Genomic DNA, 25293 nt, shown 5'->3' with positions numbered 1-25293 from the left:
AAGGGTTGCACAACCTCATGGCCTGCAGTAGTAAATGAAAGGAGGAGAAACTGGGTTAGAAGCACCAGGAAGGCACTGCTAGACCAGTATTCCTTATCCCATCTGGTGTGGAGATGACAAAACCGTTGGAGGGCTTTTCTTTTATTGGGGGGGGACTTAACTTGTCCTCTTGTAGAAGTATTACAAAAGGATGCAGAGAACGAGTCTGAGTTTCCCTCTGCCCTCCCTCTGTTCGCAGAGAGGGCTCCCTTCCATGGAGCTCTGACATGGAGCCAGGGCTTGGCCACTGCATATGCAAAGGGTATCGTTAGACATCGTTATGGCTTCTTGAAAGGAAAAAAACAAGCCAGCAGAACACAGATCACAAGCAGGAGCACATTGGTAGTGAGGAAAGATAGCTTGAAACTTAATAATAGCCAAAAAGAGGTTCTACAAAATGGTAACGCATTGCAATTGACTCCATATCATGGCCAAATAAACTTTCTTGACACCTACTTGAAAATGATGAGCAGAGAGATCTGTAATTAGTGATCTCGGGATGTTCTCATCTTCATAGAACTTTAGAGGGATTATCTAGGAGAGCTCCCCAACACATCTGTGAAGCTCGTCTGACCAGAAGACTTTTCCCAAGGTGAGGAAATCACACACCATATAGCCCAGACAAACAAGATATCCTAAAGGTTGCTGCTAAGAAGAAATCATGCCTGATTAAACTAAACATAGTACTTCATCTCTCACAGTAACGCCTGCCAAAACGCATAAACAGATAAATCCAGAAAACCCCTCTCTGTGTAAAAATTGATAATGGGGTTGAGCAGATGCAATGGGAGTGCAAATCGCTTGAAATTCTATGTTATTGACCCAGAAACACCGGTGGAGCTTGGTGCCAAAGCCTTACTAGTTCTTGAACCAGTAACAATAATAAGCAACGGTCTAGCTCTGCAGACACCTTTAAGGCAGATGATCTAATGAACCACAGAGATATAGTTCAAGGATAAGGGTATCTTCCTGGATAAAAAAAAAGATGAAAATGAGCATCATGAGAACTGTTGTAATACACCCATGCTGGAAACCAAATCTCTGTGTTATAGGGGAAAGAGTTGACTAATGAAGCAGGTGTCACCGAAACTTTTTGGTCCCCAAGCTCTGGTCTTCCATTTGAAAGTTTAGTTGCTACAAAGCTGTGCATAGGACTTATTTCCAAAAATTCACCCTAGGTGGCATGTTTGTGAGCTTTCAGAAGCATTAGCTCCAGACTATAAAGGATGCAATGTTCCTGGGGATTTTCTGTAACTGAGGAGAGATTTCCTTTGGGAGACTGCTTAGCATGCTCAGTATTTTCATGTGCATGTTGTTCCTCCCGTGGCAGAGCACCGTCACAGATGAAAAAGTTCAGAGGATGAAGGAGCAATTCATGTCCACCTACGATGTCACCACGGATGGACGCCTGCAAATCCAAGAGGTATATCTCCCTCTCCCCCACCCCAGTATTTTTGCCGTGGGAGATGGCAGAACCAGGAGCTAGAGTAGACTTGGAGGCATGGGAGGCAAACCCTGGCTGGGGAGGGGGTTAGCTACTGCATACTGTATTAGCCAGATCTCCTGGTCTGGGTTTTGTTTCCTTGATGACAACATGCCCAAGTTTTATTTCCCGTATAAGCTCACCAGTCTTCACATTTTTCTTCTTATCTTTACTTTTTCTGATTTGTCTTTTTTAGCTTGCAAATATGATCTTGCCAGATGATGAGAATTTTCTGCTACTTTTCCGACGGGAAACTCCCTTGGACAACAGTGTGGAATTTATGCGGGTGCATATTGCTGCATTGCTGATTCCCCTTGCATGCCAATTGCTGCTTCAACATACACACTTCAGTCATTTGCAGACTATGGTATGGAAAATACGTGGTTATTGTGGAAGAAAAACATTTTCTAAGATGTTGAGATAGAGAATGTTTTACACTATTTTCACTAACAAAGCAAAGACGTGGTAGCTAAGACTAGCCCAGTGGTGGGGGATGCTGCCAACCAGGGTTTTTCCTTAGATCTGGAGACTCTCCAGTTGCCCCGACACACTGATTTGCCAGAAGTTTCACCAATTTCCTCCCTGTGCTGTTAGCCTTGCTGGGACATATACAAACTTCAGCTCAGCACCATTGCCAAAGTTTACCTGCCCACACACCAAATATCTACTTGTTCAGTCTTCAATACCACACTGGTTATAGCAAAGACACACAAGCATCCACCCTGGTCAAACAGATGAATCTGCTTTTGAGACATTGAGAAACCCATCTTTGGCAGAATGAGCAGAACTACTGTTAAATACAAGCTCCTTTTTTCTCTGCAAATTCATTACATTCAAAATTTTGATTGCTTGCAATTACTTTTATTTCACATCCAGTGTGTGTGTTGTGAAAATAAATGGCCAGCTGTGGATTGACTTGACTTTTACTCAGAAAAATTACCATGCTGAGCAAATGCACATAGAAATTAGATAAGAAACGTGGGTCAGTTTCTCATTATTTTCTTCCTTTTAGGGAAAGGGCGTCTGCATTAAACATTACATATGTGCAACGTCCAAAAAAGAGATGTTTTTGTGTGGCAAGTTTATTTTATTGTGTCTACACCTAATTAAATGTTGGAAAATAGAGCGGCATGCTCACTACGAAAGTTCTGATTTGGAGCTTTATTCTGATCCATCGACATGCTGGACGGTTGCCTGCAATGTTTATGTGGTCGTATCAATTCCTCCCCATTCAGATCTGGCGCAGTTACGACGCTGATAGCAGTGGATACATTTCTGCTGGCGAGCTCAAAGTAAGTCGTCCAAACAAGTCTCTCCGGGGCTGAACTGCAGCGTGCTGATGTCTGTGGGAGCCTTTCCACTGCCTTTAGCAACCTGCTGCCTTTTTTTGTGGCCGAGAAATGGCATTTCCATGTTGCTCAGCAGAGGACACAACGCCTAGGGGACCTGCAGGCCACCCGTCTCGGCTGCTGTCCCGCTCGCTCCCGGGGGGATGCACACACACCTCTCCCATCCTCGCTGAGTGGGGCAAAAGAGTCCTGCTTCCTTAGCCGTATTTCTTCACAGCCTCTTCCCGAGCCCACAGGCTTTTGGGCTTTCTGAGCACTCGTTTCATGTGCAAGCGAGGGCCGTGGAGGCAGAGCGCTGCCCAGAAAAGGCAGCTTGGTGCTGCAGACCCACACGCTGAAGTCGCAGGGTGTAATTTTGGCACAGGCCCTAGCTGAGACATGAGCAGATGCTGAAGTGTTTTGCTGAATGGAGGCTATCTTGATTTAAAATCGATTAGCAAATGCTGTGGGACTAATTTCATCTTTTAATAATTCTGTGGGAATTATTCCATTACGTCTTATTCCAGTATGTCCACTCTGGGGAAATTTGGCTACTTTGTAATTTAGCTGGAAAAAAACATGTTTCAGATGAGAAAAAGTAAGATTTATATGACATTGAAGACAACAGTACTCAACAGGAATGTGAAATTAGATGCATACAACTCTACTGAGTATGAATCTGATTTCTTGCTGTTATTTCTCTAATTTATTTTAAAGAGTAAAATCTGAATCTTTCCTCGCTGTAGGATTTCCTGCGAGATCTCTTCTTGCAGCATAACAAGACAGTTGCTGAGGTAAAGCTGGAAGAATATACTGATACAATGGTAAGAAAAGCTAGTGTCTGTATTCTTCAGCTAATAGCACTGCCTAAAATCTCTCTCAGGACCAAGCCTAGATGTTCAGCGCTGTAGATGTGCTCCTGAAACATGTTTCTTCTCCAGGAGATCACCTGGGCAGCACGTGCCTCTGCTGTTTCTTTGCGCTGTACCGGGCATCAGCAATCGACAGCGTTTCAGATCGCTTTGCTTTGAGCCGAGCTGTTTATCAGGAGAACCCAGCCTGCCTTTCTGCCAAAGCAAACCGAGCTCTAAACCTGTGGAAAAACACTTGGCGAGGTGCATCCTTCTTCAGGATACGTTCAGCCTCTGCCAGCTCCCTGCCTCCATCCTGGCAAACCCTTTGGTCCCCCGGCACCCAGGTAACCCAGAAAGCGTTGCGGGCTCCCTGCTGCTTCCTCAAAAGGCCGGAAGGATGAAAGCTTGAGGGCTTCAACTCTTCCCCTCCTTTATCGCAGGACAGCTTTTATCCTGCTACCAGCAGCATAATATTTGGTGTAAGTTTATCAACAGTCATCTGGGTTTCTTACTATACTTACTGTATCTATCCATCTAAAAACAAGGGAAAATAAGAAAAATAGCTAATTTCTAATGTCTTTATCAAGGGTATCATTTGACTTCCACACAGGGACATCTACCATTGCTATTTTCAACATGATTTTCAAGTGGGATTTTCTAGATTCTAGGTACAAAGTCTGTATTTGTACCTAGAAAACAGCTTTGTAGGCAGGCTTATGAGATGTCCACGTATTCTGCAATACCACGTTACATAGGTATGGTACATCTGTGACTAGAAATATGACCCTTTAGAGCAAAAGGAAAAGAGTGTATAATTACTGTGGAGTATACATGTTTTCATGCTTACAGGTCAGTGAAGGGAGAGGAAAGTAGGCTACAGAAATTATTTTACAGCTGAAAGACATTGAAAACAATAAAAAAAACCCCAAAACTACAGCTAGAACAAAAATCTTCTCAGTAGTGTTTCCAGGTAGCAAATGGCTTTTATTCTGCTCCATTAAAGTCTCTTTCCCCAGTGGCTAATCTCTGGTCAAGTGTTGAGGAATAAGCAGTTTAAAGCTTGTAGACATTGGGCAGTTCATTTCACTTGAATTTTCCCTTTCTGGTAATTTCCCCAAAAAGATTTACCATTGCACACACAGTGGTTTCTGCCACCCCAAATACAGCTAGATAACAGCATGGTTGAGAAGAAATGCGGTCTAGTGATTCAGCCCAAGGCTGATGGCCAGGAGATCTGGTTTCTATTCCCATGTTTTTCACAGAATGGCTTTGTGACCTTGAAAAGGCAGTTTAGCTTCTGTGGTACGGAATAAGATTCGATTTGAGAAGAGGAATGCTTCTTGTATCAGGGAAAATCTATGTTAATGCAAATCTGCTCAGTGAAGACAAAATTTTGCAAAGAGGCAATGCCAAAAGAGTCAGGAATGGTAATGGCTATAAGCAAATGAGAGCTTCGCAGATTTTTTTTTCGTTGTTGTTGTTGCTGCCTTGTGATACTGCACTATAAACTTAAGAGCAACCGGATTCCTGGAGTTAAGGTAGGATATGCAATTACAATGCCTCTGCTTTTCTTCAGCAGTTGCCTCCATGTGTGATCTTACTCTATGATATCTCAGAGTAAATGGAAGATCTGAGTACTGTACATCATGGAAAATAAAGAGCATCTGTACAGATTTCATCTGCATAGTAGCAGATATGCAGTAGTTTTACTAACTGAACGCAGGGGAGAGTGTCCAAGTTGTAGTGCAAAGTTACAAGGAGAGAACAAAGACTCAGTTTTACATTTGAAGTGTGGTATTAAAAGTACACTAACAGAGTAGGGAGCCACAGAAGAGCAGAGTCCTGACATTGCTCTTTCTTTGCCACCATGACCACTGCTAGGGAAAAAAGGGGTATTAGTGCCTGACTGACTTTGCTCTAATTCAGCACTTTATTTATGTTTAATTCCTGAGTCTTTCACAGACTTTCTCTTCTTTTACAATCTGCAGCACCGACTCCTTTACAGTAGAGCAGAAATATATTTTTTTCCTTTCCCATATGCTCTTATTCCCATTCTTTTCTCTGTTTGGCATGCAAGATCTGGACCACACCTGCTTCTGCCACGTGCAGCTACAGGGTCTCTCGCAGTAGCCCGCATCTGCCTGGGCTTTCAAGTGTCACTGTAGTAATACTTGGACGGAAATAAGCTGTATGGCAGGGAGCTGTAAAACCATCCATCTCCGTAGGAATTTTACTCTTCTCTCTTCTGTATGCTCTGCAGCCAGCTGCACGCATCCTCAGCAGCTGCTAATATACTGAGTGGACCTTAGGGCTTTCTGGAGATGTGGATAAAGGTGAAAAGATAGCAAGTATCATTTTAAAGAAGATATAGCCTAGGCATAGAAAAAAGCATCTTCTGATTCTGTGGTGAGTATTTGCAACTTTAGCTGATGAGAGGCATGAGCAGATAGGATGTTACATGGACCAGGGAGTGCAAACTACTTGCAAACAGCTTCCGCTTTGATGAATGATCATATGGGACATGAGAAGAAATTGGGAAGGGGGAGAAAGTATATCTTTTGCAAGAGTCACTTCTGCTTGTTTTTCTTTGAGGAGCCAGAAACGGCCCCAGTTCCTCAACAAAAGAAGACAGACGCTCTCCTCTCTTCGGTCTAGGCCCAATATAGCACAGCAAGTGACGGGCCTGAGGAGATAGCAAGGAAGAAGGGACAGAAGTAAAGAAGCCAGGAGTAATGATAATGCACACATCAAGGCTCACTAATGTCAGGGATGACTCTTCGCTGACTTGACTGGATTTTGGATCCAGCTACAAGTCTTGTTTCCAAATCTATGGTTTGGGCTCTTCAGACTTTCCAGAATCATACACATTTGCAAATGCACCTCTGTATAGGGGTGTGCATATATGTATATGTATTTATACATACATATCGCATACACTCTCTCTCACACATACTTATATCTATAAAAATAGAAATATAAATATATTTATACACATAAATATATATGCTGTATTTATGCATGTATAAAAATATATACATATGTACTTTTAATATATGAAATACAACCATCACTTCCTCCTCTTTAGCCATTTCAAATATCACAGACGTGAAACTAGAGTATCTGGGAGAGTGCTCTGCTTCACCATTACTTGAAGCCCTTTCCCATTTTTGATATGTTTATATTGGTTTCACAGGAAAGGAACATCACTTTATCAGGTTGCTTTGAAGCAGTTTGTTAACAGAATATTCTGTTTCTTAGTGACCTTGACATCCTTTCTTCAAAGAATACTGATTTAGATCAGGGACACGATGAACAAATGATGAACCCCTGGGAAGAAAATAGGTAGTGAATTTATTAGTATTGTGTCCTACGCGTCTATTAAATCAAGTCTTTAGGAGCACTGAAGCCACTGGGGATAGTCATGAAAGAACATCTGAATTTTCAGGACTCTTCATGAGGGAATTAAAGCAGCAATTCTGTGCTGCAGAAGTCCCTCTTAGTTGGCAGTGGTCTTGTTAGTTTTTGTGCCCATGTATACAAACGTTTGCATTAATAGTCATTAAATGTGTATTAATATTTATTTATGCAAACACGATTGCATAAGAAGACGTATAGTCATTTGCAGTTCTGAAAGCTAGAAAATGGTTTGTGAGTTTGTCTTTTCTGCACGGGCATAGACCGAGAGCCATTGACTGTGGTTTGAACCAAAGCCCTCCCTTGCTGGGAGCTGCTCCTAGCGATGGGACCGCGTCACAGGGGTGCTGCAGGTTGCTTTGGGGGACAGGGCAGGCATTTCTGAAAATGGAGGGGTTTAATGACATGGTGGGAATATTCTGCCTTCCTTAAGTAACACAACATGGACAAATGAAAACTTGTACAGTTACTGCTTCATCATGAGGAGGAGGATGACAGCAGAACTACTAACCTCTCTCATTCTCCCTCCAGCTCCCAAGGTAAAGCTGTCATTGGGCTTCTGGCTCTTGGTGAAGCTTCAGCCCATGGATACCAAAATCATGAGTTTGCCAACATTTTCTCACGAGTAACAGCTTCCACATATGTGCATACATACAACCACGTACTTAAGGAGAATATTGTAAATGTCTGCAAGACACACTTAGGGAAAGCTCATGACAGAGCTGAATTCCAGCAAATCAAACTGTATACATTGCTGAAGTAGTCACACACAAAACACTGACATTCACTTTTTGCATGGCCTTCTGTTGATAATATCAAACGCAACATAGAAGTGCTCTTTAACTTAAGCATTATTATATTTTAGAAAAACGTAAGAAAAAAATACTCTCTATGCCTTCCACAAACTAAAATTCTAGGAAGGCAATAATGTTAGCTCAGTGACTGATAATTCAGTAAACATTAGTCACAAACAACAACATTTGAAAATTAGTAGATGGAGATGACTGAGAATAAAGTCTTTGCTCCAGAGAGATCAATGATAAAAATCCTACCAACCGTAACGATGTCACGATTTTACCATGTGTGTCTGCACACAGCTGTTCCCTTGAGGGCCAAGTTACATGTATTGAGCCCTGGCTGCCCTCACCCACGAGCTTCCAGAGCTTCCAGCTAAGTGAGGGCTCTTAGTCTGTTCAGTGCAAGGGAAAATAGGTTCCCTGGGCACCTGGAAGATGGTCTTTGTCCGTGAATGTGATTTGTGGACTACCTTTATTTTGCATTGCATGGATCATTGGTGCTCTTGCAGTGGCTGGTTGTCTCCTCTGTGAGGGCAATGCTAGCAGCTTGGGGTGGTCAATTCTTTGGCTGTGAAAGTATATCTGCCTGGGCTTTTTGCCAATGCCTGTATTCTTACGTAGGGAAAAAGCATAGAAAATCCAGGTTAGTCCTCTTCTGTCACAGACATCCTTTGTGGCTTTGAACCAGTTGTCTAATATCTGTGCAGTTTTCTTCTATTTGTTTACTAAGAGCATTTAGCCAATTAATATCTCACTGTCCAAGCTTGCTTACCCATTAATGAAGTTTTTTATGACCACCAAAGCAATGGTGCAATGGAAGGATAAATATTTATTTTACAATGACTAGAGCCTGAACCAAGCATATATCATAACAGGCTACGATCAAAATTGCCAAAGTCGAAGAAATACCGGAGGAGTGGAGCACAGCATAAGAGACTGGGGGGCTTAACGCTGTTGCTCTTGTTCATCCCTTCTGGTAGCGGTCCACGCTGGCTGCCTTCCTGGGAGGCTCCATTACGTTGTACTGACCCAAGAGACCATGTCTCCAGCTGCGCGTGGGTGCTCTAACCATCACAGCCCCTAATCCCTAATCCCTAGGGTGCCCCGGGCCCCCCCCCCCCACCATGGTTTTGGGCCAGTGTAATTCCCTTCACTGCTGAATGGCAGCTTTGTGACATGTTTGTTACAAAGAAAGGGCCTTCACTCTGATGATGAACAAACTGGAGGTAAATCTAGGCTTAATCTCAATGATGTTGTTGCCATCCAGTATCGCTGTTTACATAAGACAGTGGAAAGTAGAAAATTACATTTGAGCCCAAGCTTTTTTAAAGATAAACCAAAAGAGCTTAGGTACCTGCAGGCTTCTGAAAATCCCAGCAAATAGCCCCATGGTCTTTTAGGAGCAAAAACACTCTTAGAAATTTTTCTCTAAACTATTTGTTTAGATTACACAGGAGATCAGCTGGGGCAAAGAATGAGGATTTTGTCCCTCGGGCAACCTGCTGGCTGCAGGGTCCTTCTTGTCTTCTGCAATAGCCTTCGAGTTTCTGCCCTGTCCTCATGAAACAAGCCAGGCGCACTCCCCTGGCCTGTGCCCATGTCCATCTTTATGTCCTCTCAGTAGCTTTTGAACTCATTAGCCAATTTGAGTTATATCTCACAGGCGTATAGTTGTTTTAGAGGTACTGAACTTCCATACAAATGTTGAGAGACTCGATGTGAGACAAAGAAGAGACTTTTTTTTCGCATCCCATCTGAGGGAGAAACTCTTCTTTACACATCAGAGAACCCAGACAGAAAGACCTTAAAAGACTGGCACTAGTAATTCCACCAATTACAGGGTTTTTTTGGGTTGTTTACATCTCTCCTAACCTCTCTTACAGAAAATAATTCAGGTTTCTAACCTGAGATTGCTCTTTAAAGCATACTTCTGTTTGTCACATTTCTGCATTTCTGCAGCCTTCTTCACAATGCCTCACTGAGAAATCAGAGAAATTTTCACCGTTGAACTCAAAGTCAAAGGCAGTTTTGATTTTGCATTAACAAAGCAAGATGTACCAACTTTTGTTTTGCCAACCCAGCTCTCGTTTATGCTCTGTCTGCCTCAGAGCGCATGGACCGAATTCAAACAAACAGAACTACGACTTCCCTGGTGTACTGCCATTAAAATGTCAGTGAATTAATTTGTGCAAACACTTTAAAACATCGAGTAGCTTGACAGTAAAATAAATGCATCGTTTTATAACACATAGTGCCGGATATGGCAAAGCTTTTAATAAAATTGAGTGCTATTTAAGCATGCCAGACCCTATCCTTAACCACATTGAAATGTTTCATACAAGCCTGGCAGCATAAATATACCTCTCAGGTTTGCAAACTGAAAGTCCACCAAGTTTAACATATCAAGAAGGTGAGTAAAGGTATAAGTTTAGATTAGAAACAAGCTCATAATAATTTCAAATATCTACTTATTGCTCCCACAAGCTGTCCTTCATAGGTGAGTACCTCTGTCATTCTTTGTGTACAGATATACACAATTATCAGCTCAGCTCAAACACCTGCATCCTTGAAATCTGAAAGTTTAATTAATAACATTACCCCATGCTTTTCCTGAGTAACTCATCCTAAGGCTGCCATATAGGGTGTATGCATGAGCTACAGTTGTTCAGATAATGGGATTAGGTCTAGCTTGTTAGCTGTGGCACCTGAACTAATGCAGTGAACATTATTTCATCTTCACTATGTTTTCCATCTTTCATGTGAATTTCATTATTTAAGAATTAGCTCAGCCTAGCTCTTCCAGCAAAACTTTCTTTTTTCCTTGTTGACCAGTGAAGGCAAGCAAAATATTAAACCCTTTGGAAGATTTTGTTGAGGATACTTGTTGCAGAAAAAAGCAAAAGAGATTTGAAAAAGCAAAGACTCTCTCTTCATGTTGCAAAAGCAGACCCAAATGAAACAGGTCGGAGAGGGGAGCTGGTTAGATATAAGTAGGCATGGTACACCGCAGAAGGTTAAATGCAAAGTTTAAAGAGTACAACCGAAGTGAATCGCTTGGGGACATTGCTTTTCATTAAGTGTTATGCTAAGGAATGTATTGCCTCTGCTGTTAAACTTGTTGTGATAGAGTTTGCATCTCTGTCAGAAAACTGTAAAGGGTCCAGAAATAGATCATAGTGCTAAAGTTGAAAACTGCTGGCTCAGAAGATTGATAAGGAAAAACAAAAAGGTTTTCACATCTAAACCATTACCTCTAACCTTAACATGTTATACCCGCAATGCAGAGGAGATGCTGGGTGGGCAAGATATTTGCATAGATATGTTAGGGTGCTTGTTTATTTTATAGAAAAGAAGATGAGACTTGAGGAGATGTTTGACCAAAAAAGAAGCTCATGGCTTGTCTTAGACTGGCCTCTGTGAAATGAAAAAACATGTGTACGTCTGCTTCTTGAGCTGGGGACTGTCTGTCCCAGCCCCTTTTGCTGCCATCGTAGTCAACATTTATAGGTGCTCATTAGTGAGCTTGCAGAGAGGTCAGGACCTGCTGATTGCAGAGCTGAGCTTCCCTCTGAAGATCTATGTATTTGCCCTCCTGAGACACCACAGAGAGAATAACATATCATCTGTTTAAATCTAAAGTTCCTGGGTTGAAACACAGGCTTTTAGTCTCAAGAGAGCACTTCTGAGGCACACAGAAAATGGTAGAAAATAAAAAATATCTGCAGGAACCTAGAAATGCGTAGGAGAATCTTGGTGAAGTTAAACAAGTGCTAAAGGCAGTAATTTTTAGCATGCTTTGATAAGGACTTTATATCTTTAAACGAAGAAAAGATTAGGCCAGTGCCTCCAGCAAACTCTTCCCTATCTCACACAGGCAGAATTCATTCCAGCTGCATCAGGAAAGTGCTTAGCCCAGTGCTTTTTAGAAAATGCTGTATTCCCCCACCATATGTGGTGCTCTGCTTTATGGCAATTATTTCTTTTTGATCTGTGAATACCGTATGGGTAACTCCTGCTTCTTTATGGTCTAAAATAAGGGATTTGGAGAAACATTTTAAAAACCATCAAGGTTGCTACAGAGCCTAGGGATTATAGTATTCCTACCACCCAACTTTGGGGCTCTTTCTTTTCCCAGCTAACAGGGGCTGGTCCCCATACACACCCTTTGTGGAGTGTGTTTCAGAGTAGGAGCTAAAGTCAGATGTTGCAAAACAACCTGTGGTGGAGCCTCTCTCTGTGCAAGCAGGCTAGCATGGACATCTCCTGCTCTACACCTACACCCATGTGTGGTGAGTGAGACCAGGGAAATGGCCCTGTGCTGCAGTGGAATAACTGAAGGGGCAGAAGGCAGGGCAGAAAAAGGTAGCTAAGCTGGCTCCTTCAAATAGGGAAGAAAGTAGGGAAGGGGGAAGGCAGACACAGAAATGTTACTTCTGTTATTTATCAGCTCTGTGTGGAGCACACGCTCAGCAGAGGCTGGTGAAACAGGAATGTGGCTTCTCCAGAGCCACTGAATATCCCCATCACTTCATGATTTAGTGATTCATGGAAGATTAAGATACATCCCATTTCTGAGTATTTGACAAGGAATGGCAGCCCATCTTAGTGAAATATTAATCCGTCTATGTAGAATATTATTTTTCCCCCATTAAAATTAGGACAACATTCTTTCTCCAACGATGAGCCAAGGATGAGGCCAGTGCTCACTTCCTTTCTCCCTCCGAGGGACGGGAGTGGTGCCAAGCCAGGATTTTGGCCCTGGGTGGCTGGCCAGGCTGCGGTCTGGGGCTGAGGGAAGGAGGAGTGAGGGGCCAGGGCTGCCTTCTCCGCTGTGATCCCGCCGCCCCCTTGCCCTACTGGGGCCAGCCCTGAGGACCACCTCAACTTCTCCAGGCTGGGGCTGAGGTTTCATCCTGTCTTCCCAGTCTCCCTGGTCCCCTTACGGTGGCAAAGACAAATGCACCTCAGCTGGCTTATGAGCACATTCTCCTCACTCCGTGCCTCAAGGTTACTCTCTTGCAACAACTCTGTCTCCTTGATTTTTTTAGATGAAAATCTTTGATAAAAACAAAGATGGACGGCTGGACCTGAATGACCTGGCAAGGTAGGCTTTAATGATATTGAGACGGTTTTTCAGCTTGCAACTGCAGATCCAGGCAAGGTGATAATTTACAGTAATAACATATCTGCCTGTGGAGATACGCATTTGAACCCTACCTCATTTCAAATTAAATCAGGTTACTCTGATGTGGGTATGCTGGACCTTTTCCAGGATGGTCCCTACAGCAACGGTTTGTGAGTGCCTGGAGGCCAGGATGCAGGTGAATGACACCAGGGACTCAAGTCATGTGCCTCTGACTCTTTTCTGTCCTTCATCCCTCCAAGGCATGTGCACATGCACACAAATGTATGTGAAATGCCTGGATGGGTCTTGAAAAGTACAGGTAGAGCCTTCCGAAAATACCGAGCTTGCTGTTGCATTTAGCTTTTAAATATGGTCCCCCCGCTGCTCCCTTACCCCGTGCCAGATGAGGCTCCCCTCTGCTCCGAACATGTTTCTCACTCCCAAGCCCTGTGGCGTGCAGATGCTGTTTGGCACATTCGGCATTGCAGGCTCAGAGGCGGCTCAGGGTTAGCAGAGCAGCTGGAAAGATAAAAGCTTTTATCAGTGCTGCAAGGAGCTTTGGACAGAGGAGGGGGGAAGGAGAGGAATTTGTCCAGTCCCAGTGCTTAGGCCAGGATTACTTTGTCCTTTACTTTTACAACCACCAATTCCTCCTCCAAAAGATAGTGATAAATTGCTATTTACTTTAATATAGCACAGCAATCCAGTTACAGAAGAATAATTGTCTGGTAGCTCTTGCTTCAAAGGCCAACAGCCTCCTTTGCACTGGCCCATCAGAAATACTCTGTGAGGAGCAAGAGCACTTAGAAAGGTGTTTTCAGTGAAGCAAAGAACGCCTGCAATTCCCCCATCAGACAGAGAGGGGGGGCATACATTCACATAACAGACCTCTATAAATAACCCTTCTGATGATTTTCTTTTTAAAAGAACTATAATCAAAAATATCTCTGCTTTATGAACCCGAATAGTTCAGAACAGTTTGCATGTAGATGATAAAGTGAACAGATCATAATTTATATCTCCTTGCTCAGGATTCTGGCACTCCAGGAAAATTTCCTTCTTCAATTTAAAATGGATGTAAGTAGCAGTATTTTTTCAAGCATTCATCATGTGTTTCTCAGCTAAGATAACTTGCACTCGAACTTGAATCTGTTCTTTCCTTTTTCATTTCCTTGTCCTCTCTGCGTGCAGGCCTGCAGCACAGAAGAACGGAGGAGAGATTTTGAGAAAATCTTTGCACACTACGATGTTGTGAGTCCCAGAGGCTATTCTCTTGCGTTCTTTAGATTTTATAGACTAAATGTTCACTGCTGAAACTTCTTCATCCCTATGAATGTTTTAGCTGTTGCTCTGGAGTTGTAGCTATGCTGGAGCCCACAGGCCAGAGTGCTCCAGGCGTGAGGCTGTGGCATGAGGTGGGGGGACAGAAGTGAGAAATGGTCAGGGACCTCATTGAAAAAGACCTAGTTTCACTTTTTCCGTCCCCACGGGCAGAGCTACTGCGTTCAGGAAAAGCAAGGCTTGTAGAGGAAATGGAGACTTTAGTTCTATCAGTCTTTGGCAGTTCGGGACCTACACCACCTCGGAAAATAATATTCCTTCTAGGACTGAAATTATAGTTATTTAGGGAGTCTGGCCCAGGCATTGGTTTGGGAAGAAGGAAGCGAACTTGGCACCAGAGCCCAGTGACAAGATAGACCTGCTGACTAGTAAACATTGCTGTGTTTTTCACTTACTGAAGGATTTTGACGTTTCTTCTGTCTTTCAGAGTAAGACAGGAGCGCTTGAAGGCCCAGAAGTGGATGGGTTTGTCAAAGATATGATGGAACTTGTCAAGGTAGCTTCATGGTCCTTTGCATATATTAGTACTGTATTTTTCAGAGAGGAAGCTTTTGTTTTGCTTAAGTTATGTAAACAGAGAGGCTAATGAGAATGTAGAGTCAAATTTCATTTTGATCAGAGGCAGAAATTAATGTCAGAACACTGTACCATACTGTCACGGATACTAAAGGCCATTTGCCAATATCGCCGAAGCTTTGCCTGACAAATCAATACCTCTTTGCTAAGCGACTGTATTTAAGAAAGGCCCATGCTAGCTCTTCTTCTAAATTAGGCAGACATTACAGTGTCACAAACACCTAATGAAAATTTCGTCTTCGCCTACTCTATCCACACACGTACACACATTGTTTTCTTTAGCGAAATTAGTATTTAGACTGAAAGAGTTGAAGGGTGTTGAGTAAGCTTAAAGAGAAATCAGGATGAACGATAGGTGCCTCTGCTTTCTCCTATCACTTCCCTCCTGAGTATAACGACGTGTAATGCTGGTAGGAGCTGAGTGTCCTCTGCTCCCACTGACAGCAGTGCAGACCAAAGGTTCCCAGCACATCACCAAACACGGTCAAAACTGCAGGAAAGTCAAATGTGCTATCATTAATGGCTGTGATTTTACAAGGCTATGAACTTGATTTTAGATGTAGATGTTTCACAGCATACCTTGGAAAGCAGGAGCCAGATGACTGAAACCCCAGCATCGGTCTCCAGAGAGATGGCTCTGCTACCAAAACTCTCTGGCTTTGAGCGAATCATTTCTCCTCATAACCTTGCCTTCAAACTGGAGATCTTTCCTGCCTCACAGCTGTTCATAGAGAACAAGGCAATTCACACTGGAATGTGGTAACCGTAGTACAGAGGCTTATATATATATATATATATAAACAATTGCTATTATTAAACTTTGCCTCTTCAATGACTTAGCCAATGTGACTATGTCAGCGTGGGTTGGTCACTAGAAGTTGTTTTTTCCTCCCTTTTCACTAAGGTTATGATCCTTACCACGCTTGCTGACTTCAAGGTTTGTTAGCTCATTATAGGGCTACACTTGAAAATTACTTGGTATCTTCCGCTAATCCAGAATATCATGCCCTGTGTGTGACTTGAGCTTCTTACAGGAGCAGAATCCATCTGCCTTGGATTACTTTGAGTTTCCAGATGTAGTTCGAGGTATAGCTTTTGATCCAAATAGTCTGGTCTTTGGCTCTCTGAGCGTGAGCTATTGCCTTTCCATACAGCAGTACCCAGTGTGGTGCCACCTATGCTCCCAAGTCTATCTAGCTGAGTGCAGAGCCTGTGGCTCAATCCAGCGTGTTCCCTAAGCCTGTCAGCACAGTGCTGGGCCCTGGCCAGCAAGCCCTGTGAGGCAGTCGAGCTTTGGTTTCTGAGCAGCCTCCACCAACTGCAGATCAGCGTTGGGGCGTCTCTCCACACGTTTAAGCCTCATGTATGAGACTCACCCACTTTCTGCATGACAGTAAAAGACTGAGACAAGCTCCGACTAGAAGTTAGGCAAGTTCTGGATCAGTAACAAGGTTTCAAGCCTGAATCTTCAGTACTCCTACAAAGCCTGCTTCTTGTGGTGCCGACTGCCTTTGCCCCCTGTAACAGATTATTTTTCTTCCCCACTTCACAGAAACACAGGGCACTTACTTTTGGACCCTGTGTTATCCCCTGAAAGGGATTAGTAATTGGCAAACTCCACTGAGTTTCGGAGGAATGGCTGTAAGCAGTACAGTTGGCCTCTTTCTTCTTCTAGGGAAGCTCTTCTGTAGTGTATGATGTCCTTAGAGGAAAAAAGCCATAAGCACTGACAGCATGGCCTACATCAGGGATAAATGAAGAGGGAGCCTAGCACAGGTCTTGCCTATGCCTTGTTTGGCTGCTGCATCTACCTCAGGAGTTCCTTGACATTGGCACGGCAGCATATTCTCCAGCTGTGACTATATATAAAAGCAGGAACTGTTTCACTTACTGGGAATACTCTGGCCTGCTGCTACAATATTCCTGAGAAATGTGAGTTAAAAAAACAAAAACAAAAAAAAAGGGCACATCTCATCACTCTGGATCTCAGCAAAATCTGATTGCAATTTCCCAGAATAAAGAAGAGGTACTTGAGCAGCCTAATAGAAATTCTTGCCAAATATCTAGGACTTCTGCAAATAGTGGGAAGTATGAAGGCTTCTCCAAGAAAAGCTCTTCAGAATCTTTTATAATGAAAAGTGTTCAGCAGACTAGCTATGGAGGTCACCAGCAGCTTCCCCTACAATCTATACAACAACTTATGTGTTTAACAGAGCTTGTTTAAATTTAGACGAACTGTGCATGTCTGTGAGTTAATAACACAGCTGGGTATAATGGCATCTGGTTTCAGTCTCTGAAAACCTGATGGGTTTTATTCTTGGTTTCCTACCACCTAGCATCTTCACCTTGCCAGCCACTTTTAATTTCTCATTTCCAACTACAATTGACTATATGCCACCTTTGAACCTCGGATAGGTACAGCCAATAACAATAAAATAAGCTACAGTGTCAGATAATGCCACATAAATATATAATATACTTGTTTTGTAAATTGATCCTGTATGAGAGAGCAATCTCTTCCTGACATACCTATCACACTTGCCAAACTGCCAGGGAAAGCTGTTTTGATGCTATTAACCATGACAGTGGTTGAACCAAAGTGAAAAGCCAGGTGGCCATACACTGGCTGTGTGTTTATGTATGTGTGGCCACATAACATGCAGGGATGGATGTGAGGAGAGACAGGAAATTAGATTTATGCTCTATGTATGTGTGTGCAAAGAGGAAGTCATACCTTACCTAAGGGCCTTCAGCCTCATCATCCTCAGGCAGCATGAGTTGCATGTGTGAATTGGTTCTCCTCTTGAAAAAGTTCTCCTCAAGCCTAGTAGTGCAGAGCTCTGCGTCCTCCACACATCCTCCCACAGACTTTCTTGTCATACGGATCAGATATGATGGTCTTGGATAGGGGCAGGAATTGCATTAGATTTTCTTCCAGTTACAGTTCCTTGAGCCTAACCAAACCCATTCAGTTTTTGCAGGGCCATCATCTCTGCATTCCCCACCTTACACGAGTTGCTGTGGGGCCAGGCCATCTGGTAGCTTTAGGATATTTCCTTGTCTCTGTCATTCCCACTGATCAAAAGTGGGAAGCTAGCAAAACTAGCTAGCTAGCAAAGCTGGCAAAATCCAGAGGTGTTTTCTTCCTCAGCAATGGCTCTCTCTCTTTTGTCTCCAGCCCAGCATCAGTGGAGTGGACCTGGATAAATTCCGCCAGATCCTGCTCAACCATTGCGATGTGAATAAGGATGGAAAAATTCAAAAATCTGAACTGGCCTTGTGTCTTGGGCTTAAAATGAACCCGTAGATGTGACTATGCTTGTGGTTGTGCTTCCCTCGTGCGAGCCTGCCGCTCCTCATAGAAGTGTTTCAGTGCTGTGTAACCGTGTGGGAGGTGGGGAATGGGGGCACCTTGCTGCAAGGCTGAAGAGCATCTGTGCAAAGATGCAGCAGAATGAGAAACGCGTGGACAGCCTCTCCACTCAGTAACTAGATTTGAGTTGTTCAGTAGATGCTGTTGCTTGTGGGGTTCCTTAACAGGATCTCTAGCCACAGGAATACTAATTTCCCAAAACAAGGGGGTGTCGTTCTACTCCTGCCTCCATGAAATACCATCCTACCAATCTTCTAGAATAGAGGACACATATTTCCTTAAAAGCGTAACATCAGTGCTCTCAGACTGCAGCTACTAAGTGTTTTTGATGGTTGTGAAGTCATTACCCTGACAGAAAAAAATATAAGCATTTGTTTGTGCATTTAAAATACCAAATGAATGACAGTGTATTTGTGCTGAAATAAAAATGGCAGTTAAAGAAATACAGTAGGACTGGAGTTAATGTGTTGTGTGTGGAAAGCCATCTGCCACAGACTGGTAAATCATACCGGGTAGCCCTTTTATGTAGAATGCATCGAACGGAGAGGGTTATGCGATGTTTATCAAGTGTAGGTTTTCACTATGCCAGGAAATGAAACATGATAGATTCTTCTTATGGGGAAACCATATACAATAGAAACTACCACCTCCAGGACAAAGTCGCAGATAAAGATCATTTCTGGAGAAAACCCTTCTTTTGACCCGTACTGAAGCAATATATAAGGTCTGCATAAATTGCAAGGCTGGAAGAAAGAAGTCTAATCAGAGAGAAGCTCTGAAAAACACGCTTAAAAAAAAAAAAAAAAAAAAAAAAGAGTTGGTAAGTATTTACAAGCTTTACTGAGCTTGAAACTTCCCATCACTTCCTGGCCATAAGCGTAATCTTGGAGCCTGGTGGCAGCAGCAGCATTTGTACCTTTTATTTCCCTGTTCCAAAGGATTCAGCTGCATATTCAGAAAGTGCCCCACTTACTTACAATATCATCCTCAATTAATCTAATCTGCATTTCCAAAGAGAAAACTGCTTGGGTTGTTGGCAGAATTTACACACTTTCCAGAATTTATGTCTCTTAAAGATGACAGACACAGATCTGACACTGCAAGTTTCTTGCTGGTAATGTTCTTTGCATAATACACTACAATGCAACACTCCATTTTTACTCTGTTTTATAAATATTAATCAAAAATAACCTCCAGTCAACACAAACAGAGATGGAGATGCTTGTGCTCTGCGCTGAACCAAGGCTTTAAATTCTTTAACTACTTCTTACTCACCCTGGCAGCAACACGAATAGCAACCACAATAACACAGGTTTGCAGCGGGTTGGAAAAAACACAAACAAGAAATCAGTCCTTAGCGATAGATCCACAAGCCATTGGAGATGCACTTTTACTCATGAAAACATGCAGCCTTCGGAGGGAAGAACTGTGTACAGGAGTGCATGAAACACCATTGCCCTGAATAGTTTGCCACAAAATGTCGTAGGGGGCATCACCAACCATCTTTCCATCATACCTTTAATGGGGTTTGGCTTGCCAGCCAAAACAATTGCACTTTTCAGTGTATTCTTTTGTTTTGGGGGTTAGGTTTAGCTCAGTTGGTTAGAGCATGGCGCTAATAACGCGACCAAGGTCGCGGGTTCGATCCTTGTACGGGCCACTTGTTTGAGGGTTGGACTAGAGGATCTCCAGAGGTCCCTTCCAACCTTACAATTCTGATTCTATGATTTTCTCTTCTTTCTGCCTTTATATTGTTCTCATTATTATTTTCTTAATCTATACTTTCTCCAAGTACTGGAGTATATGAGAGAAATTTCTGTACCATGACCTGCAACATATTTCCACTTTTAGGCTTTTTTGTTACTTCCGTTTGGTATTTTTCAAAGATAAAGGGTCCGTTCTGTCTTGCCCTTGTTTAAACATCTTGATACCGGTAGAATTATTTCTGCTCTATGAAAGTATACATTCAAGAAAATCCTGCCCTGCCTCACCAAAAACGTAACTATTAACTTGAAATGAAAAAGTCTTTTAGAGACAATATGCAACCACAGCTCTTTTTACAAGAGTTATATAACACCTCTTTATTAAAACCTAATGCTTTTCACATTCTCTATAGCCAATAATTTTTTCAACAAGCACTAAGCAGTAATGATTTTGGTTTGCTGTTGTCAGAATGTATTTTTTTCTTCTGTATAAATCTGTGGATTTCTTTTAATATTGGGTTCTTATAGGTAAATTTGTGCCACTAGTCTTACTGCATAACTCTAAGTAAGTGAGTTTACAGGAATATTTTATAAAATGTTACAAGAAGTAGTTGGCAACATACATGAAAAGGTTGTTTAAGAAACTCAGCAGAGTTCCTTATGAAGAGTTTATTTAGTTCCATGCTCCTATAAACATGTTTTTTGTGTTTGAAAGCTCTTCTGGGGTATTTATGAATTTCATCCTATTATAACAAATTGGGAGCAAAACACTGGCATAAATGAATGGGGGAAAAGAAGAGGTATTTCATCACAAGCTTCAAGTGCCCAATTTCTATTGTAAAACTTACTTTCTTTCAAAGACCTTGATTTGCCATTCTAATAGGGTGTATCAGCTCTCTCTTTAAATTGCTCTACGTCTTGACTTCTTGGAGGGCAAAAGTGTTTTTAGCTTTTAGAACACATTTTAGGACACAATTCATAACATTGTGAGGGAAGAAAGGTTATATCTGAAGGGCCTGATGGAAATCTCTTGCCTTGAGGTCAGGGGATCAGCCAGCATCCCATGGCTCCGGGAGCTCCACCGCTACTTTCAGAAGGGATAGGGATTCATTTTTTATTTAATTACTATATGTTTAAACACCTAGTCCAAACTGCCAAGTGATGACAGACTAAAAATGCCCCTAGGGGACTGAGCTGGCCTGGGGCTGCGGGGATGACTGGGGAGAGACTAGGCTGGGGAGGAAGGTGAGGATGACATGATGGAGGAAGGCAGGGCAGGAGAACATCATTGCCCCATGGGGACGGTTTTGGGAAGCTGAAGGTCAGGCTGCAATAAAGTGGTTAATGGCATAGTGAAATGCTCTGGAGCCGGGAGGAGGGACCAGGAAAACAGGCAAGGCCCTTTCGCAGGGGCTGTGGGGGAGAGCCGTGCTACCGCCCGGGACTCCAGCCTCAGCAAACTGCAGCTCCCCTCTAAGCAAGCGAAATGTCAGTAGAGGCAGTGAGATCTGAGCCCGTGTTACAAAGGTCAGCAAGGCAATCTTTAATGAGCCCAGGGCTTATAGCCCGCTAGCCTCTGAAAGTCAATGCTAGCACAGCAGGCAGGCATTTTTAGACTTCCTATGTTGCAGAGATCTTTTTTTATTATTATTTTCACTTCAATAATGAATGATCTGTGAGACCCTTTAGTGTCAGGTTTGCCTGCAGTAATGCTGGTGATTTCGTCCCTTTGAGGAGCTGTAGGTATATAGGCAGGTGATACACTGTGGTGAAACACAGTTATTTGCCGCTTTCCAATTTCTAGAAGTATTTTTACATGAAACATGAATTCCCATACATACAAAGACATGAGATGCTATTTCACATTTGCGTGGTTATACCAAGATATCTGCTATATATTAATTATACAAAAACTTTTTACCTGTGAAAAACAAGAGCATTTACCCGCCATGAGGCCTTCACTGCCGTAAATACACTGAAGATATCCAAGTAAGGATATCTTATGTGTCCATTTGATCATGCTGTACTAACAAAATTCTGCTGGAATCACAGTATGTAGGAGCTTACATCTTGGTAAGTAGAAGATGATAGCAAAATGGAATGAATGAAAATGTTTATCAGGATATTTTCCCTCGGTTTTCTCATATTTTTCCCTAGAAAACTGCAATTAAGTGATTCACAAGTGTCTATTTGTCCATAGTATGCAATTTTGCTGAAATTAAGTTCAAATATTTTATATCACCATATTTGACAGGTACATTTTGAAAAGACACTATTGCATACGTAGTAGTCAATATGCACAGTCCCTCCAAAGGCGTCAAGTTAACAGGCTTTTTTTCTCTGCTTGTTTGATTGACAAATTGCTGGATCTGGAAATCAATACATGAATTTCCTCAATGCAAAATTGTTCCTTCACCTTCCTTTTTGCTATGAGTTAATGGAGATCATGCTGTGGCCTCCTGCGGTGCTCTCTGCTCATCTCAGCCCTTCTCGCTTTCAGCCTTTGATATGGTTTTGTTTGGGAGACCTGTCATGAAAACTTTGTTTTAAGAGACACTGCTTCTGACAGCTTGAATCAGTATCAGTGTAGAACTGATACTAATGAAAAAAGAAAATTCATAGGGCTTTTTAGTTCAAATCCATCCTTTGTTTATCTCCACTGGTTTTGGTGGAAATGACGTTATAGAGACGAAGTCTTTTCCCACATCATTTTGAACCTCACAACGCTGCTTTCTTAGCCCAAGCCATCACCACGGAGATCTGTCTCTGGAGACGCACAATTTCCTGGACAAGATCGCGATCACCAGCGGCTCACGTGCTGTCCTGTTCCTTGGTCTATACACTTTTTTCCAGGCTAGTGACCCCCAGTATGCATGCTCATCTCGTTCCCCTCTCTGCACACACTACCGTAGTCTCACATCACTCTCCAAAGCTGGAACCAGGTAAGGTGCTAGGAGAGGTCTAACATTTACATTTCACTGGTGCTTTATTTTCAGATTTCCAGCAAAAGTATTCTCTCCCTTTGTTCTCACAATCTGGCTTTAAATAACATGGGCAAAGCTGCCTGCATGTCTTATGAAAACTGCTTTTTATTCCTGCTGAGAGCTAGGAATTGAACGTAAGCCCAAAAGAAGAGCTCAGAGGATAAGAATCCAACACAATATTTTGCTTAGTCTGCTTTTCAGTTTGTATGGCAAGAAAATAATGCCAATATTAATGAAAATAATTGTGACTGAAGCAGCCAACAGGAATATCCTAGAACCATCTGCCACATTATAATAGTAACCCATCATGAGAAACACCTTAATTACAGCTATTCTCTCTTAAAATGGTTGGGTAACTCTCACATTAATCTGATTTGAAACAGAGAGTTGCTGTTATGTAGTGAAACGTTAAATGGGGCTTTGCTGTGTAATTACATGGGGCAGAGTAACTATAAAAGTCATTTTTGCATGAGGTCTCCACTGCCTGATAATGAAAAGCTCTCATTTTCCGGCTGTTAGCTGCACCTGTATTTTCAGTAATCCCACAGGGAATTAAATGTCATTTTAAGGAACATTTGCGCTTGGGAAAAAGGGTGGCGGGGGGGGGGGGGGGAGGGGGGAGGGAGGGGGGCGGAATTGCCAGTTATGACCCTTATCAAGGAAACCATTTGCCTAAGGCCAAGAGACATTAACAGGGAGCTTGCAGCAGGTCCCAGAGATAGCAATTGCCGTCTTCCTCTCTTTGCTTTCCACCAGTAACTAATTGCCTATTCTCCCGATTGTGCATTCGCTGGGCACCACCAGTTTTCATCAACCAGCTCTCCTCCCCGCAAGGAGGCCCACAAAACCAGGGCTGGAGATACTGTTCTGCTCAGCCTTTACGTGGCTTTGAGGTATTGCCGCTCGTCTTGGGTTTGTTCCTTCACGTTTGCTGTTCTTTAAAGGGAAGTTGTCTCTATCTTGTCGGAAACTTAGCACGAGCAATGGGAGAAATGTCTCTGCTCAGCAAAATGGTTGACACCACAACGCGCAAAGCACCGTCAAACGCGCTGTAGACAGGAAAGTTTCTCTGCTAATTGCTTGCAGATATGACCATCTTTGGTGCCAGCTGCAACAGCACCAAACCTGTAACCCTTAGGCAGGGGTCTGTTCCCTGCCAAATATAAGCAATGAGCTCACCAGCTGCCAGCTGGTCTCTGCGCCAGCAGTGGCTAGAAGGAAGGAAAAAACAAGACAGAAGTAGGATTTGCTCTTTAAACAAAGAAAAATCTAACATCCCTTTAAATGATCTGTTTTAGGAAAAAATGAATTCTATTGGATTTGATGGAGTCACCGCAGACCTATTTTGGCCAGTTAAAGCTATTATTATTAGGCAACGTGGCCTGCAGAGCAGGCGTCTGCCATCGGCTCTGAGCCCTGGTTTGGTCCCCTGCTCTGCCCGGCATCGTGACTCTGCAGCTCCAACGGTTTCAACCTGTTGAGTTTTGCCAGGGGAGGATTTCTGTTGTGGATGATGAGAGCACATAACCACACGCTGAAGATTAGCTGCCTTGGTTTGGAAGCGTACGTTCAAGGGGTATGTTTAAAATGGACATAAAGTTTCGAACAGAGGACAGCTAGAGCTCCCTTTTTCGTGATGGTGAATCCAGCACGAGAAACGATCACCGTAGAGCTTATCAGGGTAGCACAGAGCTACCGGGGCTGCATTTTAGGATGGATCCGGTTGTCTTTCCAACTTCCTTCAGCACCAGAAGAACAGTAACGAAGCTGGGGGAAGGAACTTGAGGCAGCTGCAGGTGCACAGCACTAATTAAAGAAACTGTCTGCTCTGCCGTGAGATTCATTTTAAAGTGCAAGGGGCTTCTAAGTTAGGCTGTGCAAGTGCTAAAAAACAGCAGCGTCAAGACTCACTCAAATTGAGCAGCCAGATGCCTCTAACACTGAAGGAAGCTGTTATTAGGCTTATGTCTGTTTTACACGAATAAAGAATTGCAATTAAGTTGTCAAAGGGTTTCTTGCAATTGTTAAGGATAGCTTGTTCTTGGGTTTTTGATTTGCTGCAAAGTCTTATGCAAGACATTATTCCCAGTGCCTCGTAAAGAGAGAGATAGAGGAGGCGAGATGTATTTGAACATGCCGTTTGGGCTGCTGTTTGAACAGACTGTTGTCATCTGTCGGTTTGGCTAGCATGTGTCTGACTTTGATGGTGTGGCCAAACACAGTTTTTATTTACCGTGGTTAATTGTTCGGAAATGGGTTCATTTCTCTGGAGGATA

At 42.8% G+C, this 25293-nt stretch overlaps 1 protein-coding gene across 1 annotated transcript in view; it reads left to right on the top strand.

Moving 5' to 3' along the window:
* SCGN (secretagogin, EF-hand calcium binding protein) overlaps positions 1-18773 on the top strand; it is a 28363-nt gene extending 9590 nt beyond the window's left edge. The window contains exons 3-11 of the mRNA XM_062568026.1: positions 1370-1462; positions 1719-1808; positions 2758-2814; positions 3597-3674; positions 12964-13019; positions 14072-14117; positions 14232-14291; positions 14809-14877; positions 18136-18773. Coding sequence (XP_062424010.1) covers positions 1370-1462; positions 1719-1808; positions 2758-2814; positions 3597-3674; positions 12964-13019; positions 14072-14117; positions 14232-14291; positions 14809-14877; positions 18136-18264 — 678 coding nt within the window. The 3' untranslated portion in view covers positions 18265-18773. The remainder of the gene's footprint in view (positions 1-1369; positions 1463-1718; positions 1809-2757; positions 2815-3596; positions 3675-12963; positions 13020-14071; positions 14118-14231; positions 14292-14808; positions 14878-18135) is intronic.
* The last annotated feature ends 6520 nt before the right edge of the window (positions 18774-25293 follow it).

Source organism: Rhea pennata, chromosome 2 (assembly GCF_028389875.1).
Source record: "Rhea pennata isolate bPtePen1 chromosome 2, bPtePen1.pri, whole genome shotgun sequence".
Taxonomy (NCBI): Eukaryota; Metazoa; Chordata; class Aves; order Rheiformes; family Rheidae; genus Rhea; species Rhea pennata.
This window is presented reverse-complemented; position numbering and strand designations above follow the sequence as displayed.